The sequence below is a fragment of the Oryctolagus cuniculus genome, chromosome 19, assembly GCF_051225735.1.
Source record: "Oryctolagus cuniculus isolate XC-2025 breed Fujian yellow rabbit chromosome 19, ASM5122573v1, whole genome shotgun sequence".
In the NCBI taxonomy this organism is placed as follows: domain Eukaryota; kingdom Metazoa; phylum Chordata; class Mammalia; order Lagomorpha; family Leporidae; genus Oryctolagus; species Oryctolagus cuniculus.
This window is the reverse complement of record NC_142885.1, coordinates 34364398-34390372: the sequence shown is the minus strand read 5'-3', so window position 1 is coordinate 34390372 and position 25975 is coordinate 34364398. Positions and strand designations below refer to the sequence as shown.

The 25975-nt window shown below is 40.1% G+C and overlaps 1 protein-coding gene across 4 annotated transcripts in view; it reads right to left on the bottom strand.

Annotated features, from left to right (window-relative positions):
• TPST1 (tyrosylprotein sulfotransferase 1) overlaps nucleotides 1–25975 on the bottom strand; it is a 153118-nt gene that overhangs the window by 88468 nt on the left and 38675 nt on the right. For all 4 annotated transcript variants that reach the window (XM_017338227.4, XM_051836341.3, XM_008249652.5 and 1 more), the window contains one exon: nucleotides 7581–8526. In XM_017338227.4, the coding sequence (XP_017193716.1) occupies nucleotides 7581–8425 (845 nt within the window). In that variant the 5' untranslated portion in view covers nucleotides 8426–8526. The remainder of the gene's footprint in view (nucleotides 1–7580; nucleotides 8527–25975) is intronic.

Here is a 25975-nt window from a genome sequence, read left to right as displayed (position 1 = left end):
GTTTGGTAATGAAGATACTTCTTGTTCTTTTTTTGTGGCTGTCCATATTTTCATGTTTAAATTTAAATTTTTACATTTTTACTACTGTTAAGTACAATTTGTTCAATGGTTAAAATGGGGTTGTTACTGATGAAACTTAAAAACAGCCTCGTTTATGTAACTGCTTAAGTAAAAACTACATTTTGTGTTCTATGTTCACACACTTATAATGATCTGTATTTCTATTTAAATATAAGTGATGATGTTTAGGCTTTGTTTCTGTTTAGTAAAGCTTTTTACCACTGCTTAAATGAAGGAATGTATTTTTTGAAGAGATTTATATTTTGTAAATAAAAACTAGTTGAAACAATAAAAAAATTTAATTGAAAAAAATAAATTAAAAATAAAATAAAATAAATGTGGAGAATAAGCTAATAGCTAACCAAAGAGAGATCTCCCTGAAAGTATAATGCATATCTGAGACTTAACATAGCTAGTATTATACGACACTAGGAGAAAGGAGACTGTTTCATAAATGCTTCTGGGAAGTTGGTCATATACACGGAAAACATTTGAAACTGGAACTGTATATCATATACAAAAAATAAATTTCAGCTTGATTAATAAATTCCAGATTAGTTAACATGAAAATTTTAGGAAAAAACACGGGAGATAATTTTCATGAGCACAGGGTAAGGAGGGATTTTCATTACAAAACACACATTAAAAAATTAAACTGTAAAGGAAAAAGATTTATAAATGTAACAACTTTAAAATTTACATTACAAGAGGTATTTTTAAAAAGTAAAAAAAAAGCTACTGAGGGAAATTATTTGGAATATATAAGATAAAGGTTATCAAAAAATGCAACGAAGTCGTGAACAGACATTTCACAAATGGTCAGTAAAAATATAAAATGCTCAAATCACTGTTAGAGAATTAAAAATTAAAATCATAATGAGGTCCAATTTTACTCTTACCTAATTAGAAAAACAAAAAAGCCAGGATGTGGTGACTATGGATCACTGGCAATTTTTATACTCTGATGACAGGATTATAAACTAGTGAAAACTCTTGGAAAAATAATTTGGCATTACCCATTGAAATAAAACATGCATATCCTCCATATGCCAGTAATTATATTCTGAAGTGTGTTTCTCAGAGAAATTCTTGAAGGATACATCTTTAAAAAAAAAAAAAGATTTATTTATTTCTTTGAAAGGCAGAGTTAGAGAGCAAGAGTGTGAGAGAGAGAGAGAGCGCTTCCATCCTCTAGTTCACTCCCTAAATGGCCACAACAGCTGGAGCTAAGCAAGGAACATGGAGCTTCTTCTGGGTCTTGGGACTTGGGCCATCTTCCACTGCTTTCCGAGGCCATACAGAGAGCTGGAACTCGAACCAGCGTCCATATGGAATGCTGGCACTGCAGGCAGTGGCTTTACCCACTGCCACACAGTGCTAGCCCCTGAAAGGGACATCTTAAAAAATGTGCAAAGCCCCAAACTAAAAGCAATCCAAGTGTTCAACAGCAAAAATGTACAAATAAGCTATATTATACCAGAGTGTAGCATTGTGGCAGTAAAAACAAATTGATAATAGTTATATACCTCAATACAGGTAAACATCAAAAGTTAATGGTAAGCCTAAAAAACTGACAAAAGACTAATCCTATTTATAAAGTTTACTAGTAGGTAAACTAAACCAAAACAAAACAGGAAAACATGACAATGAAGGATCACAGATCATCACTAAGTAGTTCAAATATTGGTACTGTGGTGCTAAAATCCCCAATCTGACATGTCAGTTTCACTACTGGAGCTATTCAAGTGAAGTGCCCACTTTGTTTCACTGATTAGCAAACATTCCGTGAGTTTAAGACTACCTTCTGTTGCTTTCCCAGATGTATTAGCAGGGAAATGGGAACCCATATGTGATGCCAAGATGCCAGGCAGCATCTTACCCATGCTGTGCCACATAAGCAGTTCTCTTACATTATTTAACACAAAATTTTTTACTTCAAAGGGATCTTCTAAGTTTTATACCTTGCTATTTTACTTAAGTGTTTATTATCCCATCCCTACCAGCAAAATTCACATGTTGAAACCTAATCATCAGTGTGATGTTATTAGGCAGGGTAGCCTATGGGAGGGGCCTTATAGTAGTGCCCTCATAAAGACCCCTAAGAGAGACTATTTGCCCCTACAACCATGTAAGGACAAAAGAAGGTCCCAGGAACCTTCCACCTTGATAAATGATCACACCTGATATCTGATGAGGTTTCTCAACCTCTGCCATTCTCCAGGTGACATCTGATCACCCTGGTCTGTCTTCTGTTAAGTTTAGCCAGGTTCCCTTTTACCCGTGGTGTTTCATCTCTTCCATTCACTGGCCCCACCTTGCTGCAGAGCTGTAGCTGTAAATTCCCATTTGCCCATAATGGATTCAATATTGAAGCCAATCTGTCTCCTGTTGCAGCAGTTCCTACACCTATCACAATGGGACTGAATGAAGACTGCCTTACTTTGCTTAAACAATTATCAACAAATAATTTTTTAGCAAAACTAAATTCTATGTGGAAAAAAAATAATATAACATACTAAATTTAGTATGTTCTGTTCTTCCTCAAAACTATGTCAATTTTCAAAGTTTTTTGTATATGATAATGCCAAAAAATTCATCTATTTAATCTTCCTTTGCTCTAGATCTGCTTTCTAGGTTTTTTTCTCTGTTTTATGTATTAGAAGCTATAGGATATCAGTTATTACGTTCCGTTTGTTCTCTTGTACTTAACCCTGCTGTTACCTTTTATAGTCTAATTTGCCTGTGTTATAGTTGCTACATCCTCTTTCTGCTCTACCAGCAGACACCCACTTCTCTGAATCGTGGTTATGATTCCTGCACGTGTTCTGTTTAAGGGCACCACTGTATTATTCTGTTCTGGCTTTGCTCCTTTGGTCTAGCAAACTTGATTGTTTGCTCCCCTTTATTCTATAATATCAAATGAGTTTAAGGGCAGAAACAACTGTGTACACTCCAGAACTTCCTACAAGATCCCTGATAGTGCTAAAATTCCACAAAAATTCCACAATCTGTAATAAAAGGGTTAATTTAAATGTAAACAGCCTCAAACTTTACTTCCTGCTCAAAATATTTGAGCAACTAGGGCCTCCTACTTTTCTGTAACTGTAACTTACTAGGATGCAAGGGGTACTATCTTGACTGAAAATAACGGGAAGCCTCTAAACAAAGTACTGAAAGGTTAACTTTCAAATTTAACAAGATAAGGCAGTTTGTAGAACTGGGAAGGCCTTCCAGATAACTTCCTGAAGTTACTATCTTCAGCAACTTTTACATTCCTAGGCCATCTGGTGACATCTTCAAATCTTCAAGGCTAAATATTTTAAATACTGTACTGCTAAATAATATTAAAATGAGCATTAAGTTGCTTCTTTCAAACAACATTCCCAGAATAAAATTATTTACATAAAGGGAAAATCACACAGGATTATTGAGTCTGAGCTATAAATTCCTTATTGTAATGAATATGTAATATTTTATTTACATAAAGGGAAAATCACACAGGATTATTGAATCTGAGCTATAAATTCCTTATTGTAATGAATATGGAATATTTACAACTTGGTACTATTGGTATAATTTTGTATGTCTCTGATCTGTTACCCAAGTCAGCAGTTTTTGAGAGCAAAGACTCAGTCTTAAAAGAGGAAGTATGGCTAGGTTAGACTGGCCTCAACCAAAACAGCTCTGTTCTTATTTTACACTGGAATTCTGTTTAAGACTTTGTTTTTAAAAGGAGTTCAAATGTTTTTATTTTAAAACACTTGCATCCTACTGGAAAGCTTAAAATCAAAACAACTGACAACACCAAATATTGCCAAAGATGTGAGGCTACTAGTAAACATTCATTTACATGAATATAATACATGAACTACCACACAGGAATGATACACTTTGGAAAACTAGTGTTTATATGTAAACTATAAACTTTATTTACATATAAACTATATACAATGTGGCTGGTGATTACTCAAGTATGTATAAATGTAAAAATTCATCAAACTGCTCACTGAATTTGCACATTTACTATATATGTTAAACTTTTAATTTTGAAAACATCTTAGAATAAGCATTGAAATGGCCTACAAATGGTTGCACCATGTACAATTTTTGACAAAGCCAGTCTTACTAGGCCTCCATCCATACATTAAAATGTTAAGTCTCCTTTACTTCTAAAATTCATTAATATGAAATTTCTATGAGTTTCTTCCATCTATTTACCTTAAACTGAGTAAGTATACACATAAAATGACTTCTTCCCAATTGGCATCAAAATTTAACTTAAGCATATCTCCTTAATTCCAACTTGGAAAGAAGAGGGGTGGGAGGTCTAATAATCTTCTTTTATATTAATAAATGGAACTAGCATTAGTGTCTCTGGGCCAACATATAAGTACAAAGAGTAAAATACTATCCTGGAATTCAAGTGTATTAAAAATCAGTTTTGTGGGCCAGTGCCGTGGTGTAGTAGGTGAAGCTGCCGCCTGCGGTGCCAGCATCCCATATGGGTGCCGGTTCAAGACCCAGCTGCTCCACTTCCAATCCAGCTCTCTCTGCTAAAACCTGGGAAAGCAGTAGAAGATGGTCCAGGTGCTTTGGTTTCTGCACCTGTGTGGGAGACCTGGAAAAAGCTCCTGGCTCCTGGCTCCTGGCTTTAGATCGGTGCAGCTCCAGCCATTGCAGCCATTTGGGGAGTGAACCAGTGGATGGAAGATCTCTCGATCTCTCTCTCTCTCTATATATATATACCTCTCTTTATCTCCACCTTTCAAATAAATAAATCTTTAAAAAAATAAGTTATGGTTTATTATCCAGAAAGAACAAGTTGTGCTAACGGTAGCTATAGCTAATTATCTTTGAATCAATAAAGATAACCTAGTAGCAGGTATTGTAACTCAGCAGGTTAGTATACCCACATCCACTTCTGATCCAGCTTCCTACTAATGCTTCCTGGAAGGCAGCAGAGAATGGCTCAAGTAATTAGGCCTCTGCTACCCATATCAGAGACCTAGAATGAGTTCAGGCTCCTGGCTTAAGCCTGACTTAGCCTTAGCTATTGTGGACATTCGGGGTGTGAACCAGATCGAAGATCTCTCTCTTTCTCCATCTTTCTTTGCTATTCTGTTTTTCAGATAGATGGAAATAATTTATAAGCAGTCAATAACTGAAAGCTAGGTATAGGTAGGCAGCTGTTCCTATGAGACGATCTGTATTAATATTTACCATACAAGTTCCTCACACTGAGAAAAAATCAAGAAGGTATTCCTGGAATAACACTGTGGCACAGTGGGTTAATGCCCTGGCCTAAAGCGCCAACATCCCATATGGGTACCGGTTCGAGACCTGGATGCTCCACTTCCGATCCAGCTCTCTGCTACGGCCTGGGAAAGCAATAGAGGATGGCCCAAGTCCTTGGGCCCCTGCACCCACATGGGAGAACCAGAAGAAGCTCCTGGCTTCGGATTGGTGCAGCTCCAGCCATTGTGGCCAATTGGGGAATGAACCAGTAGATGCAAGACCTCTCTCTCTCTCTCTGCCTCTCCTCTCTCTGTGTAACTCTTTCAAATAAATAAATAAATCTTAAAAAAAAAAAAAAGAAGGTATTCCTTGGTGGAAGCAAGCAAAGCATACAAAGAAAGTAAGCAGATTTTTCCTTTTTACAAGGGATATATATTACTTTGACAAATGGGAAAAGACAAAAAAAAATATTTAGCTATAACCAACTTTTATTCATGAGATGGCATTATCTGAATTTTTCCATTTTTATATCCTTATTCCAATACCTGAGTCATCAACTCAAGACTTCAGATCAAGTTGGGATACCCTAGCTATCACTTCATGAGAGAGTAAACCAAATGACAGGGTTTAGGAAAATTCTAAAAATCAGTTTTACAAGTGTCTGAATATAAGGAACTCTTTATATGAATTAGGCTTCCAAATTCTTGAGAAAATCATTCCCTATGTGAAACACAAGATGACACAATCATCAGATGATGAAAGCACTATTACATGTAGTAAAATGCCATGGAAAAAAGTACTAGCCCACAGAGATCAAGGCATGGATTCTGATTCTGACCTTACCATCTAAATTTGCGCAAAGAGAAGAGGGTGTTAGGCACAGTTGTTAAGCCACTATTTTCGACATTTACTTTCCATAATAGAGTGTCTGATTTCAATACCTTGTTGGGGGGCAACAGTGATGCCTGAAGTAACCGGGTCCCTGTCACCCACCCAGGAGCCCTGGACTAAGCTCTCAGCTTCTGGGCCAGGCTATTGGGGACATTTGAGGAGTTAACCAGTGAATAAGAGATCTCTATCTTGGGTCCAAAATTGTGGTATAGCATGTAAAGCTGCTGTTTGCAATGCTGGCATCCTATACAGGCACCAATTACAGTCCTGGCTGCTGCACTTCCAATCCAGCTCCCTATTAATGGCCTGGAAAAAGCAGCAAAAGATGGTCCAAGTCCTTGAGTCCCTGCACCCATATGGGAAGCCTGGACAAAGCTCCTTGCTTCGGCTTGGCCCAGCCTCAGCCATTGCAGCCATCTGGGGAGTGAACCAGAAGATGGAAGAATGCTTTCTCTCTCTCTCATTGTCTCCCTTTCAAATAAATGAATCTTTCAAAAAAAAGAGAGATCTCTGTCTCTCCACATCTCTGTATTTCAAATAAAAATATCCACACAAAAGCCAACTATCATTATTAACAAAATTATTAGAAATTGAGAATCACAAGCCACTAAAACTGAATGATGGGAGCCGGTGCTGTGGGATATTGGGTAGAACTGTTGCCTGCAGTGCCAGCATCCCATTTGGGTGCCAGTTTGAGTCCCAGCTGCTCCACTTCCAATCCAGCTCTCTGATATGGTCTGGAAAATCAGTGGAAGATAGCCCAAGTGCTTTGACCCCTGCACCCACATGGGAAACCTAGAAGAAGCTCCAGGCTCCTGGCTTCAGATTGGTCCAGTTCTGGCCATTGCAGCCATTTGGGGAGTGAACCAGCAGATGAGAGACCTTTCTCTCTCTCTCTCTCTCTCTCTCTCTCTCTCTCTCTCTCTCCCCCTCCCTCTCCCTCTCCCTCTCCCTCTCCCTCTCCCTCTCCCTCTCCCTCTGTCTGCCTCTCCTTCTCTCTGTGTAACTCTGCCTTTCAAATAAATAAATAAATCTTAAAAAAAAACTGAATGATGAATGTTAAGGCCTGGGATAAGTGAAAAAGATCTTTCACTGTATATAAATTGGGTTTGCACCCATCAAACATATAAAAAAGACCACAATAAATAAATGAATAAGCAAATTAAAGAAAGTTTTGAAAAGGTCTATAATGAATTGGTAGAGAACTAATAAAAACAAAATCTCATTATTGAAGCTCTATCTGTTCTGGACAGAGCCTTTGCAGGTCATATATGTATACTTACATGTATACACACACACACATATTCAATTATATGTGTACAAACACAAACCCATATATACACACACATATCTTTATTAGCAGAATAGAGAGTTAAAGAAAAAAAGCTACTTACTTTGACAGCGACACTCCCCCAGCTTTCCCAATCATCTCTTCATGGTGCAATACTGAATGGTTCCATGGAATATGAAGGAATTTTAAGAGTGTTCTCATCCACCGTTCAGGATGTAAGACGAGTTGTTCATAATGTACTAACATACACTTTTTATAACCAACTTCCATACACTGGTTATACATGGTCTCTATGGCACGATTCCACTTGGTCAAACAGTCCCTGTAGCTGTTCAGGTCAAATCCAGCTATAGTAACTTTTCGAGAAATCATTGAATGTACTGATGCTCGGCCATCTCGGACCATAAGGAGAAATTTGGCATTGGGGAATAACCTAGCAAGGTAAGTTAAGGATTTCAGGGCAAAAGGATCTTTGTTACATAAATAAGGGGCTGGCTCCCCATGCTTCACAATGATTTCTAGTAAGAAGGCTTGCATGGCAGAATCCAGCACTTCATCAGTGACGCCAGCCTCATCTAAACGGATCTTCTCTTTACTCGACCGTGACCACATCTGTTTCAGGGCCAGGATTCGAGGAATAACTCTGGTTTCCTCTCCACAGCGAATGTCAGGGTGTGCATCTAGCATGGCCCTCATGAGTGTAGTGCCACTCCGTGGCACACCTCCAATAAATATTAAAGGCATATCTTTGTGATAGGCAAAGGTTTTGTTGGCTTTCACGTCCAGGCTGGTTCGCACAGTGGTCTTTGTGCTCTCCAATTTGATTGGCTGGCTACGTTCCTCTATTCGGTGATGGCATTCCATGGCATGCTGGCCCAAGTAAAACACTGTCACAGAACTAATAACCAGACATGCCAATAGTAAGTTCTGTTTCAGTTTGCCAACCATCTTGATGTGGTTCTCTTGTGATTAAACAGATATTTTGCTCAAAGTGATTTTCAGAAAATGTTCAAGCCATGGAGATTCTACTTCAGAAAGATGATCAACATCTAGTAGGAAAAGAAAAGAGTGATTCTGTCATCACATTAAGATGGTTTACAGGTTAGTCACAGTTATCAATATTGTATTTTAGCTATAAAGAAGCTGAAGTGGTCTTGGATGCTTTAACATTCTCCTTTTTTTAAAAATGCTGCAATTTATTTAAACATTAATTAGGCTCCAAAGAACCTAGCTAATCATTAATTTGCTGATTATGACTCATTCTTTGATTTTATCACTGTTGGCCCATTCTCATCTGGCTTGGTGATTGGCAGCTTACAGGTTCATATTTATTCAGTGCCAACTAGTATAGGAATTAATAGTCTTTGATGTAATTATTTTGTCCAATAGAGGAGCCACTAGCACATGTGGCTATTTTAATTTAAATTCATTAAAATGTAAAAACGTTCACTCTCAGTCACACTAGACACATTTCAAGTGCTTAAGAGCCACACATGGCTAGTAGCTAATGGACTAGACATAGGATGGCCACAGAACATTATTTTGTAACAGGATGTTCAATTGGACAGTGCTTCCTTGGGAAGACCTTGGGAATTTAAGACCAGGGTATTTAAAAAAAAAAAAAAGTTTAGTCCCATTCACAGTAAGAAGGGCAGGTGGCACTGTAAGCCAGTGATGTGCTTATGTACATACATACATTTTTTCTGTATGAAGTTAAAGCTTCTCAAAGCAATACTTACCTTGAATAAGTGCTATATATTCTGGTATTTTCTCTCTAGGCCTATTGCTTTAACATTCTTAAACACAGTACACACAAATGAAAGCAAAAATCAACATTCATAATCAGAAACAGCTTCCTTAATGTAACAATTCTGAAGCTCTTTATCTGGTGCAGAATAGAAACATTAAGTATTTCTATTAGTAAGTCCAGCAAATATTTAAAATGCCCAAGCACGTTTGGAGTTCAATCCAAAGCTTATCTCCAGGGGTCGCCACCTATGACACCAGCATCCCATAGGGCCACTGGTTCCAGTCCCAGCTGCTCTACTTCTGATCTAGCTCCCTGCTAATGACCTGGGAAAGCAGTGGAATAAATGGCCCAAGTGCATGGGCGCCTGCACCCACCTGGGAATCCTGGAAGAAACTCCTGGCTTTGTGGCCATTTGGGGAGTGAACCAGTGAATGAAAGGTATCTCTATCTTTATCTCTCTCTCTCTAATTCAAATAAATAAATCTTTCCAAATTTTTTTTTTAAAGCTGATCTCCAGTTTTCAAATTCACTTCATCCCCGAAGTCACTATAACTACATTCAACTGTAAAAAGAAATTGCAAATGGGATCAAAATTCCAAATTTTTTTTTTTTTTTTGACAGGCAGAGTGGACAGTGAGAGAGAGAGACAGAGAGAAAGGTCTTCCTTTGCCATTGGTTCACCCTCCAATGGCCGCCGCGGCTGGCGCGCTGCGGCCGGCGCACCGTGGCCGGCGCACCGCGCTGATCCGAAGCCAGGAGCCAGGAGCCAGGTGCTTTTCCTGGTCTCCCATGGGGTGCAGGGCCCAAGCACCTGGGCCATCCTCCACTGCACTCCCTGGCCACAGCAGAGAGCTGGCCTGGAAGAGGGGCAACCGGGACAGAATCCGGCGCCCCGACCGGGACTAGAACCCGGTGTGCCGGCGCCGCTAGGCGGAGGATTAGCCTAGTGAGCCGCGGCGCCGGCCCAAAAAATTCCAAATTTTTAACAGCAATTTAGTTTACTCTTCCAGTGTTTTTAGGTACTTCAGACTGGATACTTGGGCTTGAATGATGATAAACTTTGAAAAAGGCAGGGGCCAGCAAGTGGTGTAGCGGGTAAAGCCGCTGCCTGTGGTGCCGGCATCCTATATGGGTACCGGTTCAAGTCCCGGCTGCTCCACTTTTTATCCAGCTCTCTGCTGTGGCCTGGGAGAGCAGTGGAGGATGGCCCAAGTCCTTGGGCCCCTGCACCGGCGTGGGAGACCTGGAGGAGGCTCCTGGCCCTTGGCGCAGCTCAGGCTGTTGCAGCCAGTTGGGGAGTGAACCATCGGATGGAAGACCTCTCTCTCTCTCTCTCTCTTTCTTTCTCTCTTTCTGCTTCTCTTCTCTCTGTGTAACTCTGACTTTCAAATAAATAAATAAATCTTAAAAAAAAAAAAAAAAGGAAAGAAAAAGACAGCAATGCAATGAACTGGCTCTCAAAAGAACAAAAACTTCTGGACAGATATGTAAATGATGACAATTAACTGTGATCAGTGCTTCAGGAGAAATATGCAAAGGGATGTGGGAAATAGGGAAAAGAAGCATGTAAGTTTACCCTAGGGAGCTGTAAAAGCATCACATAAAATGGGAGGGAGGGGTATTCTAAGTCATAGCAATAAATGCACAGAAAGCACAATGGCATAACAAAACAGCACAATCATAAAAGGAAGTACATCAGGAGAGTTGGTGCACAGAGCACAAAAAACCCATTTGTGCATGGGTCTGTGATCCAGCCCTCAGTGACTGATTTGTAAACAATTTTAGTGTGATGATAAGAGTTGAACTTGAAGCTGGCCTTTTGGCACAGCAGGTAAAGCTGCCACCTAAGATGCCAGCATTCCATTTGGGTGCTGGTTCTAGTCCCAGCTGTCCCACTTTTGATCTAGTTCCCTTCTTATGCACCTGGGAAAGCAGCAGAGGATGGCCCCTTGCATCCACATGGGAGACCTTGAAGAAGCTCCTGGCTGCAGGCTTTGGTACGGCTCAGCCCTGGTCACTGCAGCCATTTGGAGAGTGAACCAACAGATGGAAGATCTCTCTCTTTCTCTCTCTCTCTCTCCCTGAGTGTGTGTGTATGTGTGTGTGTGTGCGTGTGACTATGCTTTTCAAATAAATAAAATAAATCTTTCAAAACAAAAAAAAAAAAAAAAAGAGTTGAACATATGGAGCTTTTCTAAGCAGCAGCCCTGGCCTGCAGCACTGGCATCCCATATGGGTGCCGTTTCAAGTCCCGGCTGTTCCACTTCCAATCTAGCCCCCTACTAATGTCTAATGTGCCTGGGAAAGCAGTGGAGGATGATTGAAGTCCTTGGGTCCCTGCTCCCAATTTGGAGACCCAGAAGAAGTTCCTGGCTCATGGCTTGGATCAGTCAACTCCAGCAGTTGCAGCCATTTAGGGAGTAAACCAGCGGATGGAAGACTTCCCTCTGTGCCTCTACCTCTTTCTGTAGCTCTTTCAAATAAATAAAATAAAACTATAAAAGAAAAAAGCAAACTATTTTAAAAAAAGAATCTCTAGAAAAAAATGCAAGCACATACAGACTAAACAACCCACTCCTAAATGAACTGTAGGTCATAAAAAAATCAAAAGGGAAATAAAATATTCCTGGAAAACAAATTGAAGATGACAATGCAATATATCAAAACTTATGGGATACTGCAAAAGCAGCTTTAAAAGGGAAGGTTATAGCAATTAGTGCCTATATCAAGAAATTGGAAAGGCATCAAATAATAAGTTATCAAACCCAAAATTAGAAGGAGGAAAGAAATAATTAAAATTAGAGAATAAATAAAATTGAAACAAAAAATACAAAAGATCAGCAAAATGAACAGCTGGTTTTTTTAAAAAATAAACAAAATGGATATACGATAGGCCCAACTAACTAAAAAAAAAAAAAGAAGACCAAATCAATAAAACCAGAAAGTAAAAAGGAGATGTAACAACACATACCACAGAAATAAAGAATCATCAGGCATTACTATAAACAGTTATATGCCAACAAATTGGAACATCTAGAAGAAATGGAGCTTCCTGGACATATACATCTACAAAATTGAGTCATGAAGACACAGAAAACCTAAACAGACCAATAACCAAGATGGAAAGTGAATCAGTAATAAAGACCCTCCCAACAAAGAAAAGACCAGGATCACATGGCTTCACTGCTGAATTCTATCAGCCTTTTAAAAAAAACTAATTCCAACTCTTTTCAAGTATTAAAAACTACTGAAAGGGAAGGAATCCATCCATACTCCTTCTATGGGACCAGCATTACCCTAATTCCAAAACCAGAAAAAGATACAACAAATAAAGAGAACTATAGACCAATATCACTAATGAACATATTTGTAAAAATTCTCAACAAAATACCAGCTAACTGAATCCAACAACACATCGGAAAGATCAACTCAAACTATGAGGGATTTGTTCCTGCTATAAAGGGTGGTTCAACATTCACAAATCAATGAATATGATACATCACATTAACAAATTAAAGAATAAAAACCACATGGTTATCTCAACAGATGCAGAGAAAACATCTGATAAAATACAACATCTTTTCATGATAAAAACCTAAAGCAAACTGGATATAGAAAGAACAGTCAAGGCAATATATGACAAACCCACATTCGGCATCATACTGAATGGGGAAAAGTTGGAAGCATTTCCACTAAGATACGGAACCAGTCAAGAATGGCCACTTTCAACATAGTTCTAGAAGTTTTAATCAGAGCCATTAGGCAAGAAAAAAAATCAAAGGGCTACAAGTGGAAAAGAAGGAAGTCACATTATCCCTGTTTGCAGATCACATGATTCTATATATAAAGGAACCAAAAGACTTCAGTAAGAGACTACTGGAACTCATAAGAGAGTTTGGTAAAGCTGCAAGATATAAAATTAATACACAAAAATCAATAGTCTTTGTACACACAGATAATACCATGGCTGAGAAAGAACTTGTAAGATCAGTCCCATCCATAGTAACTACAAAAAAAATTTAAATATCTTGGAATAAATTTGACCAAGGAGGTGAAAGATCTCTATGATGAAAATTACAAAACATTAAGGAAAGAAATAGAAGATATTAAAAATGGAAAAATCTTCCATTTTCATAGATTGGAAGAATTAATATGAAATCAGCATATGAAAAAGTTATCTGCACCCCTATGTTTATTGCAGCTCAATTCACAATAGCAAAGATATAGAATCCACTCAGATGTCCATCAACCAATGACTGGATAAAGTGTGATACATACACACTATGGAATATGACTCAGCCATATAAAAGAATGAAATCCTGTCTTTTGCAACAAAATTAATAAAACTAGAAACCATTATACTTAGTGAAATAAACCAGTCCCAAAAAGACAAATACCATATGTTTTCCCTGATAACTAATAGAGTACAAAAATGTAATGTATATGGGCAAAACTGACATTTTGAGGATTATTGTTTATAGCCCTTGTCTACTGTTGAGGAACAGTATTTTTTTCTTCTTACCATTTGCTGAATACTTAGTGGAAGGCTAATCTCATGATTATAAAATAAACAAAGTATGTCACTGCAAAAATTAAAAGAAAGAATGAGAAAGGAAGGAGGAAGATGCGTGGGTGGGAGTCGGAAGTATCACTATGCTCCTAAATCTGTATATATGAAATCTGCTCACCTTACATAAATTAAAAAAAAAAAAAAGATTTTAAAAAAAGCAAAGACAGGTTTCCTGAAAAAGAAAGAATTCTCAAGATTCTCCTCCTCAACACAGAAACCTTCTCTGAATTTCCAACATGGCTTCCCTACAGAATTTACAGTCCAGACTGCAACATCAATTCATATCTGCCAGAATGCCCTATGGATTTTAGTCTTGCAAGCCCTAGTCCCACAACTGCTCTTTGTGTGTGTGTGTGTTCTATACATATCCCATCAGTTTTGTTTTTCTGTAGATTACCAGCTAATATAGTAACACACCCAGGGAAATGACTAACTATACTAGAAAAAGAAAACATTCTAGGAGGTAGGACTTTCTGCTATAGACTAATGGAGTGTAGGCAGTTTTTCTGCAAAACCAACTATAAAGCTGGACAACCAACACTTTGGTTGCTCTGGAGAAATAGAGCAAAGGAATAGAACCTGAGAAGCATTACTGCTTACAAAGTGCTAAAAGTTGGATAAGAACAATGGGTTCTATGTAAGCTACTCCCTTCTCCCCATGTACCCACTCAGTAGGCACAGAGTTTCTACAGGGCAGAGCAAACTGTTAGGACTGGCAGCTTTGCTGCTGGGGTGAAATCAAATTCACTGAATTTGGAGTGGTGAGTGACACACATGCTCAGCTGCACGGTCAGTGTACATGATGTACCAGGCAGTAGGTGAGCAAGAGGGTGAACCTCTCCAGTAAGCTGAGGTTACAATCATGGTTGGGGCAAGTTTGCAGCCCACTCTGAGGCTGCACACAGGAACAGAAATGAAATGAAGAGAAATGAAAGGACCAAGTGGGAAGTAAAAGGGCATATTGCAGAACAGTCCACCCTTTTGAATGAGCTCTGCCACAGATCCACTGGCAGAGAACAAAAGCCTTACTGGCCCAAGATATTTGAATGCAACTACTGTTGCACTAGCTGACCACTGATCACTGGACTACGCAGAGGGAGACAACCCTAGAAAGCTTAAATGCTTAAAAATTAAAACAATTACAAAATATATGCATATACACACAGAGACACACACATACACACACAGACATACACACTCACTGAGGTAGGGACTTTCAAAAGGAAATTTAAAGGCCCTCCCAGATCAAAGGGAAAGTTAAGCAGTCTCCCAGGACAAAGAAAGGGCAATTTGGCCTAACCTGTAGCTATGTCATGTGCAACCTTATAGCTACCCTATGACCCTATAACTTAAAGTGCCCAATCAGAATGTATGTAATCATATAAGGGAGAAAAAGGAACTAAGATTAAATATAAGACAATTCCCTGTTTGCTCAGGGCTCATAATTTTTGGATGTGAATCTACTGGGTCTTACACTGGCATAAATAAATCCTGCTTCCTCCTAAAGCTTCAGTGTCATGTTTCTCTGTCTCAGTGACACCCAATAACACTTTATATTTGCCTTGTTAAAAAGTTGCTTTTGGGGCAGGAATTTGGTCTAGCAGTTAAGATGCCGATGGCAGGGCTTGTGCTGTGGCACAGCGGGTAAACCTGCCACCTGCAGTGCCGGCATCTCATATGGGCACCTGTTCGAGTCCCAGCTGCTCCACTTCTGATCCATCTCTCTGCTAATGCACCCACAGAAAACAGCAGAAAATTGGCTGGTACTCAGGCGTAGTAGGCTAATCCTCTGGCTGCAGTGCCGGCATCCCATATGGGTGCCAGTTTGTGTCCCAGCTGCTCCTCTTCCGATCCAGCTCTCTGCTATGGCCTGGGAAAGCAGTAGAAGAAGGCCCAAGTCTTTGGGCCCCTGCAACCGCATGGGAGACCCAGAAGAAGCTCCTGGCTCCTGGCTTTGGATCGGTACAGCTCCAGCCGTTGGGTCCATTTGGGGAGTGAACCAGAGGATGGAAGACCTTTCTCTCTGTCTCTCCCTCTCCCTGTCTGTAACTCTACCTCTCAAATAAATAAATAAGTAAATTTATATATATATATATATATAAAGTCACAAACTGTGTACAAAAAATGTCTATTTTACCTTCTAGTAGTTTTAAAAGTTTTTTTGGGGAATCAAGGAAAATTTGAGAAAAACATGAAAGGACGAGAAAGATTGAGACTAGGAAAGGACCAAGAACAACAGTTTGTGATCCTAAATCTTCCAATTAATGATGTTTCTGATCAAATATTATTTAATAGTGATAGATTCAGTGGTGGTAGGAAGACATGAAGTAAATGAGTTTTACTGATTCCTGTATAGAAACTATCCCAGATGGGATGGTTGAGGGTGGGAGGGAGGTTATGGGGGAAAAAGCCGCTATGATCCAAAAGTTGTACTTTGGAAATTTATATTTATTAATAAAAGTTAAAAAAAAGAAACGATCCCAGAATATGGTCACATACTTTCCATCTGTGAACACTGAGGTAAAATAAAAATTCATTTAAATCTGAACAAAACCAACTAAATTCACTTAGTGAAGCAAAGATAAGTGCTTCTTGGGATGTAATAAATTCTTTTTTTTTTTTTTTTTTTTTTTTTTGACAGGCAGTGTGGACAGTGAGAGAGAGAGACAGAGAGAAATGTTCCTTTGCCATTGGTTCACCCTCCAATGGCCGCCACAGCTGGCACGCTGCGGCCGGCGCACTGCGCTGATCCGAAGGCAGGAGCCAGGTGCTTCTCCTGGTCTCCCATGGGGTGCAGGACCCAAGGACCTGGGCCATCCTCCACTGCACTCCCTGGCCACAGCAGGGAGCTGGCCTGGAAGAGGGGCAACCGGGACAGAATCCGGCGCCCCGACCGGGACTAGAACCTGGTGTGCTGGCGCCGCAAGGCAGAGGATTAGCCTAGTGAGCCACGGCGCTGGCAAGGATGTAATCAATTCTAATAATGGTTGATTTCACTTTAGACAATCATATAGAAATGATTCCTCTAGTATATCTGATTTGTTTGGAGAGTTGCATAATTCATCTTACTTGAGAGAATCAAGTAAGTAAATCTAGTAGTCAGTGATAAAACATTAAGTAGCAAAGGTTTTTGATAAAATTTTGCCTGATCCATATTTTGAGCTACATTTGACTTGCCAACTTCTAATACATGTCAGGGTAAGTGACAAATTTCAATGGATAACAAAAGACTCAACTTCTTTCAAAAATTACATTAGCAACAATTTAAAAGTCAACTGTACAAAAAATAAGGTAATTACCTCTCTGAAATAAGAGATACAAAAAATCTACCCATTAAAAGTTAACATGACAGTTGTAAGTCACTAAAGCAATAACCGATAGTATCTGATACTCTCTACCTCCTTCTCATTAAAATATCCCAAATTCGCAGTTCTAAGCATACTCAGTTTTTCCTACTACAATCTCACAACACAGATCACTTCTGACAACAGACGTGGGGGCAGTTTCCCACACACAGCAAACAAGTAATCAGTTCTGCACCAGCAGACACAAGCTGAGTGATCCCTAATTCACTTCAATTTGGACACTCCCTTCCTGAAGACTGTGTCAGATTCCCCAAATTGAGAGGGCTCAATCCCACCAGACTGCCCAACCCCATCCCCCCAACACACACACACACACACACACACACACTTCGGATGCCAATTTCATGTCCCAGGTTGTTTTACCTGTGCTTTTGATCAACTGGCTATAAATCAAGGTTCCCACAACCCTTCCTCAGGTTCCACTAATTTGCTAGAATTGCTCACAGAACTCAGGAAAACACAAGTGTGGTTTATTATAAGGTATTAGAAGGGATACCCAGATGTGGAAATAGATGAATGTGGGAAGGTGCATGGAGCTTTCATGCCTTCTCCAGGTTCATCACCATCCAGGAACCTCTACATGTCTGGTATCCTTTGGGGGCGTATATGGCAGCATCAATGCATAAGCATGGCTGAAGCATAGACAATCATGTAGAAATGTGATTTGACAAAAAGGCTATGATCGAATGCTAACAGTCTGGGGAATCCAGCAAGGCCAGTTTGTTCAGATTTTTCTTGGCCTCTCTAAAGCATTCTTTTCCCCCTAGGTATGAAGCAGAACCCCTTCAGAAATGGGGGGCTCGGATGATCAGACAAGGTAGGTCAGATAGTTTCTTTATAGAAAGCTCAAAAATAGAAAGGCAAGGGAATACTGTTAATAATTTTAGTTTTCAGGTCTGCCTTGGGAGAAAAGGAAATATCAAAGGAAGGCAGGAGAAAGTCAAAAAGAGATTTGCTTCCTGAGGCCTATTTCTGAGACCTGCAGTGGCCCAACATTATAACAAGAGACTGTTTTCACTTTTATTGTCCAAAGCTGTTCTGTAACTGCTTAAGAAAGAAGGACAAAAGGCCAAATACTTTAACCTTACTATTCCAGTCACTTAAGAAATAACTTAGTGCCACAGGAGTTAGGAGCCAGAAATCATGAATGAAAAAAAAAAATCATAACATCATATTATTAAAACATAAAAAAGACAAAATTGTGATTATATTTTCCCAGAAACCTTTTATTTAAGGCAAACAACGTATTTCATAAATACAAATTTAGGAACATAGTGATTCTTCCCACCCACTTCTCCCACCCACACTCCCACCCTTTTTCTTCTTCCCTCTCCTATTCCCATTCTTATTTTTACTAAGAGCTATTTTCAATTAACTTGATTTTTTTTAAAAGATGTATTTATTTATTTGAAAGTCAGAGTTACATAGAGAGAGAAGGAGAGGCAGACAGAGGGAGAGAGATCTTCCATCTGCTGGTTCACTCCCCTATTTGCTGCAACTGCTGGAGCTGCGCCAATCCGAAGCCAGGAGCTTCTTCCGGGTCTCCCACGTTGGTGCGGGGGCCCAAGGACTTGGGCCATCTTCTACTGCTTTCCAAGGCCATAGCAGAGAGCTGGATTGGAAGAGGAGCAGCTGGGACTCGAATTGGCAACCAAATGGGATGTGCGCACTGCAGGTGGCAGTTTTACCTGCTACACCAAAGCACTGGCCCCTCAATTAACTTTATACACACAAGATTAACCCTACACTAAGTACAGAGTTCAATAGATAGTATTAAAAAAAAAGCTTCTTCAACAGTCAAGACAAGGACTGAGTCATGGCATCTCAAAGTGTCAATTTCACTTTTTATAGATGACCTTTTAGGTACTCTATTAGTTACCACAGATCAGAGTGTAAATATATTTTAATGCATTTCTTTGTTCTAATACATATAAATCATTTTAATTGTTGTACAATACTTCACTGAAAGGAGCTACCAATGTTTATTTGGCCAATTTTCTATTATTATTTACTTATTTTAAACTTTTCATTATACTGATATTCTTTTTTAAAAAGATTTATGGGGCTGGCGCTGTGGCACAGCGGGTAAAGCCACCACCTGCAGTGCCAGCATCCCATATGGGAGCCAGTTCGAGTCCTGGCTGCTCCACTTCCTATCCGGCTCTCTGCTACAGCCTGGGAAAGCAGTAGAAGATGGCCCAAGTCCTTGGGCCCCTATACACATGTGGGAGACCTGGAGGAAGCTCTTGGCTCCTGGCTTCAGATTAGCACAGCTCCCGCCATTGCAGCCAATTGGGGAGTAAATCAGCGGATGGAAGACCTCTCTCTCTGCCTCTCCTTCTCTCTTTGTGTAACTCTGACTTCCAAATAAATAAATAAATAAATCTAAAAAAAAAAAAGATTTATTTATTTGAGAGACAGAGTATTTATTTGAGAGACAGAGTTACAGACAGAGAAAGGGAGAGACAAGAGAGAGGTCTTCCATCTGCTGGTTCATTCCCCAAATAGCCACAACAGCTGGAGCTGGACCTATCCAAAGCCAGAAGCCAGGAGCTCCCATCTGGGTGCAAGCACTCAAGCACTAGGCCATCTTCTGCTGCTTTCCCAGGCCATTAGTAGGGAGCTGGATCAGAAGTGGAGCAGCCAGGACTCAAACCAGTTCCCATATGAGATGTTAGCACTGCAGATGGAGGCTTAATCTGCTACGCCACAGTGCCAGCCCCAATAAATATTCTTATAAGAACAAATATCTTTATATGTATGGTTAATTTCTTTTTTCTTTCTAAAAATATATTTATTGGAGCTGGCATTGTGGCATGGTGAGTTGAGCCTCCACTTACAATACCAGCATCCCTATGGGTGCCAGTTCAAGACCTGAATGTGCTATTTCAATCCAGCTCCCTGCTAATGCACCTGGGAAAGCCATAGAACATGGCCCAAGTGTTTGGGCTCCTGCACCCATGTGGGAGATCCAGAAGAAGGTCTGGGCTCCTGGCTTCAGCCTGGTCCAGCCCTAGCCACTGCAGCTATGTAGGGAATGAACCAATGAATAGAAGCACACGCGTGCGCTCTCTCTCTCTCGCTCTCTTTCTCTCTCTCTTCCTCTCTCTGTAACTGTGCCTTTTAAATAAATTTTCAAAAATGGTTTTAAAATTATTTATTTATTTATTTATTTATTTAGAAAGTCAGAGTTACAGACAGAGGGAGAGAGAGACAGAGAATCTTCTATCCACTTGTTCACTACCCAGACGTCCACAACAACCGGGTCTGGGCCAGGCCTAAGCCAGAAGCTTCATCCAAGTCTCCCACATGGTTAGCAGAGACCCAAACACTTGGACCATCTTCGGCTGCTTTCACAGTGTATTAGCAAGGAGCTGGATCAGAAGTGGAGCAGCCATCTGAAGGGAGGAGAGAAATTCCACTTTGCTTTTGGCCTTGGCTGAATGCTGATGGAGTTTGTGGATTAAAAAGGCTTCCATAGCCTAGGCAGCTCATGTCAAGAGCCTCGGGTGGTTACTGACGTCATACATAAGAGTGCTAATTGTTAAATTAATAACAGGAGTTACTGTGCACTAATTTCCCATGCAGGACCTCTGTCCTTAATAAGTTGTATTATGAGAGTTAACTGTTAAAACTTATTCTCAGTTGTGTGTGTGTGTGTGTGTGTGCAAACGTTGAACTCTTTACTTAGTACAGAGCTGGTCTTTGTGTACATAGTTAATTGAAAATGAATCTTAATGGAGAATGGGACTGGGAAGGGGAGAGGGAGGAGGAGGGGTGGGAATGTGGGTGGGAGGGTGGGTATGGTGGGAAGGATAACTATATTCCTAAAGTTGTTCTTATGAAATTTATATTCATTAAAGGTTTCTATGGGGAAAAAAAAGAAAAGAAATGGAGCAGCCAGGACACTAACCAGCCTCCATATGGGATGCTGAAATGGCAGCCCACGGCTTAAACAGTCCACATGCCACAATGCCAGTCCCATGGTTCTTTTCTTCTTTTTTTTTTTTTTAATTAGTTTATCTATGTATTTATTTGAAAGGCAGAGTTACAGAGAGAGAGAAGGAGAGACAGACAGGGAGATAGATCTTCCATACACTGATTCACTACCCAAATGGCCTCAATGGTCAGGGCTGGGCCAGGGGAAGCCAGGAGCCAGGAGCTTCCTCTGGATTTCCCAAGCATTTGTGCCATCTTCCGCTACTTTTCCCAGGTGCATTAGCAGGGAGCTGACCAGAAGTGGTGTAGCTAGGACTTGAACCAGCACCCATATGGGATGCCCACACTGCATGCTGTGCCTTTAACCTGCTACATCAGCCCAGGTTATTTTCTACTAAACTTTCAGAAGAATTGCTAAGTCAGAGAGGGCTGGTATGCTTGGCTACAAGGTATTTAATGCATAACTTGATTCATTTCTTTCTAATACCCTATATCCAAATATGACAAAAAAATTCTACTGACTCCAGCTCCAAAATAAGTCAGAATCTGACCATGAATCAACATATCCACTTCCCAGCACCAGCATTTCCCATCAGGATTAGGGACAGCAGCCTTACTTCTTCCTACTCCTGCCCCTATGGTCTACTCTCAACTCAGCAGCCAGAGGGGTTCTCATATTTATTCACTTTTAAAATTTTATTTTATTTAGTTGAAAGGCAGAGTGAGAGAGAGAGAGAGATTTTCCATCTGCTGGTTCACTCCACAAATGGCCACAGCAACCTGGGTTGGACCAGACAGAAGCCAGAAGCTTGAACTGGCCTCATACAGGATGCTGGAATCATAGGTGGCAGCTTAATCTTTGCCACAGCGCTAGCCTCCAGAGAGGTCCTTTTAAAAAAGATTATATCATTCCTTTGCTCTAAGCCAAGGGGTTGTTTTTCCCCAAAATGATCTTCATAAGGATTATTTTAATCCGTGTTAAATTTCTCTGCTTTTTTTTTTTTTTTTCCTGTCCTTGCATCAAGAAATCCCTAGAGGCATTCAAAAAGGAGCACTTACTAAAGTCAGGATAATAGATCAGCATCTCCAAAACAGTAGTTTGTTGTTCAAAGGAATGTAATTGAGAAGACATCTCTTAGCCTTAGAGGTTTTATAATGCAGGCAACTCCTTCTTTAAGAAGAAAGGAAAACATGCCATATATACAAGGACTTGACAGTTGTCAATTAACATAATTTTGAGGTTTTTTTTTTTTTCAAAGTTTTCACTTCTGTTATATTTTAAGTTAAATACCATCTCTTCTACCATATATGAGAGGAAAAGTATATTCTGTATCCTGTTCAAAATGTTTGAAAGCAAGCAAGCAAGACAGTGATGGTGAGTCCTTGAAAGGGTCACCTACAAGGAAAAGAAAGGGATTTTGGCATCTCCAGAACACTCTGTTTTTTCCTAAGCTTGCAGAGTCTCATTTTCTCTCTCTGGATATTTATTCATTTGGAGAATCACAGAACCACATATCACAGTGATGAAAGGGGCCTTTAAATCATCTAGGGCTAATCTCTCATTTCACGGACACCCAAACTGAGGCCCAAGTAACACATTCACCTCACAACTTTTCTAAATCCTACCCATTCTTCATAAGTCACCTTTCATTTTATCTCGTGTGTTTTCCTTACCCCAAAGGATCTTAAGTGTCTGAGATTCAGGGGCTTTTATGTTTCAGCTCACAGTACAGACTGCACCTCCAAAAGCATCTGTTTAACTAACCAACTGGAAAGTACCTTTCTCTCCAGAACCTGAGGTCTCTATTCACACTATGATACAGATGCTTCTCAAATTCTTGAGAAAAAGGTAACCTTTTGACTAAAAGAAAAAAGTACAGTAAAAGAAAGTCTGACTTTTACCCTTATATATTCTCCTGCTGTGTGCAAGCACCAATATGAGTATAAAAGGCCTCAGAATTTCCATCACCTTAAACTCTACCCATGGTATTTTCGGACAAGCACTATCAATATTTTCTCAGCTGGGACATTTACAGAACTGAGGCTGAGCTACAAAGGAACACTAGAATGCTCAGTTTCATTTTTATCTGCAGGGAAAGAAAAAGCATTGAATACTGTAATAAACATATCTGAGAAATCTCTATTAATAGGACTGCTCTTTCCTAGCAGGCCAAATGAAATAGACTCTTAGAAATAACACTTTAGAGAAGAAAAGAGTGCTGACATACTTCCACACTTAGATCTCTGCAAATTTTATAAAGATTGCTATTCAAAAACAGCACGATGCGGCAGGTATTTGGCCAAGCAGTTAAGGTACCAGTTCATGGGGCTGGCACTGTAGCACAGCGGGTAAGGCCGCCACCTGCAGTGCAGGAATTCCCATATGGGAGCTGGTTCGAATCCCAGCTACTCCTCTTCCAATCTAGCTTTCTGCTAATGGCCTGGGAAAGCAGTGGAGGACGGCCCAAACACTTGGGCCCCTGCGCCCATGTGGGAAACCCAGAAGAAGCTCCTGGCTCCTGGCTTGGGATCAGCCCAGCTCCGGCCATGGAGGCCATTTGGGGAGTAAACCAGCAGATGGAAGACTTTCTCTGTCTCTCTCTGCCACTGCCTCTCTGTAACTCTGTCCTTCAAATAAATAAATAAATCTTAAAAAAAAATATGCATCCCATATTGAGATGCCTCGGTTGGCTCAGCTTCTGACTCCAGCTTCCTGCCAATACAAACTCTGGGAAGCAGCAGCTGATGGTCCCTGACATCCACATGGGAGACATGGATTGAGTTCTCAGCTTCTAGATTCAGTTTTGGCCCAGCCATAGCCATTGAGGACTTTTAGGGGAATGAACTAACAGATGAGGGAGCTCCCTTTCACATACTTTTTTTTCTCTCTTTCCCTGTTGAATAAAATAAATTAAAAAGAAACAGCATCAATCAGGAGCTGATATTATGGTGCGGCAGATTAAGCTTCAGCTTGCAATGGCAAATCCCCCATCAAAGTGCCAGTTTGAGTCCTGGTTGCTCTGTTTCCAATCCAGCTTCCTGTTAATATGCCTAGGAAGGCACTAGAAGATGGCCCAAATACTTGGACCCTCCACCTATGTGGGAGAACAGGATGAAGTTCCTGGCTTTCAGATTCTACCTGGTCCATAACTGACTTTTGAGACCCTCTGAGAAATGAACCAGCAGATGGAAGAGTTACTCTCTTTTTGTAGCTCTGCCTTTCAAATAAATAAATATTTTTAAAAGCAGCACCAGTCAACAAAGGCAGGAGCATACAAGGGTACTACAAAGAGAATGTGGAAACACAGAATTAAAAGATGTTCATTTCAGTGCAAAAAAATCGAAATCATGCATAGTTTTTTCAAAATATATATTTTCCATTATGTTTTTATGTTTAATAATGTTTGGAGAGTCCTCAGAAACTTGAATGTAGCACTACCACAGGACCCAGCCATCCCACTCCTTGGAATTTACCCAAATGGAATTAAAGGGGAGAAAAAAGGAACCATTTGCACCTCAATATTTGTTGCAGCTCAATTCACAATAGCTAAGACATGGAAGTAACCTAAATGTCCATCAACAGATGACTGGATAAAAAAACTATGGGATATGTACTCTATGGAACACTATACAGCAGTAAAAAAAACAATGAAATCCTGGCATTTACAACAAAATGGAGGAAGCTGGAAAACATCATGCTGAGTGAAATAAGCCAGTCCAAAAGGGACAAATATCATATGTTCTCCCTGATCGATGGCAACTAAACGAGCATCTAAAATGATACCCATTGAAGTGAAATGGACACTATGAGAGACAATGACATGAGAAGCCCTTGTCTAGACTGTTGAGGAACAACTTACTATTTTATTCCTTTTAGTATTTTTTCTTTTGTTGTTGTTGTTGCTGCTCTGTTTGTTTAACTTGATACCACTGGTTGAACTCTGTAATCAATACACAATCATTCTTAGGCGTTTAAAATTAACAGAAAAGTGATCTCTGTTAAACATAGGAGTGGGAATAAGTGAGGGAGGAGATATATAGGTCGGCATAGGCTCACTCGGACTTACCTCCAATGGTAGAACTAGAAATGTGCCAAGGGATTTCAACACAATCTTATCAAGGAGGCATGTACCAATGCCAGTGTACTTGGTAAAGTGATAAGTATAAGTACACAACGAATCAAAAAGATAGGGTAAGTGTCGAAGAGATTTTACAAATAAGACCAGGGTAAGCAAATAATGAAGAATAGAATTAAAAGGGAGAGAATGATCCTGCGGGGGAAGCAGGACACATAGCAGACTCATAGGATGGCAAACGCCCAAATCAGCACTCCGGCCTCAGAATCAACCCTTGGGGCATTTGAATCTGGCTAAAAGGCCCATGAGAGTCTCACAGGCATGGAAAGCCACCACACGGTGGCAAAAACAATCTAAATGAAAGATCCTGGTGAACAAGACCCCAGCAGAAGGAACAGGCCATCAAGGAGGGAGGCGCCTTTCTCTGAAGGGAGGAAGGAACCTCCACTGTGATATGGCCTTGACTAAACAAGTTCAGAGCTGGTGAACTCAAGGGGCTTCCATAGCCTAGACAGCTTATGGCAAGAGCCTCGGGTGATTGCTGACATGATAAATAAGAGTGCCAATTGTTAAATCAACAACAGGAGTCACTGGGTACAGGCTCCCCACGTAGGATCTCTGTCCTTAATGTGTTTTACTATGAAACTTAAAAACAACACTACTAGTCGAACAATACCCTATACCTTGTGCAGTTGTGTGAGGGCAGCCTGTTGAAATCCTTGCTTAGTATATACTAAGTTGATCTTCTGTATATGAAGGTAATTGAAAATGAAACTCAATGAAGGGCGGGGTGGGAGA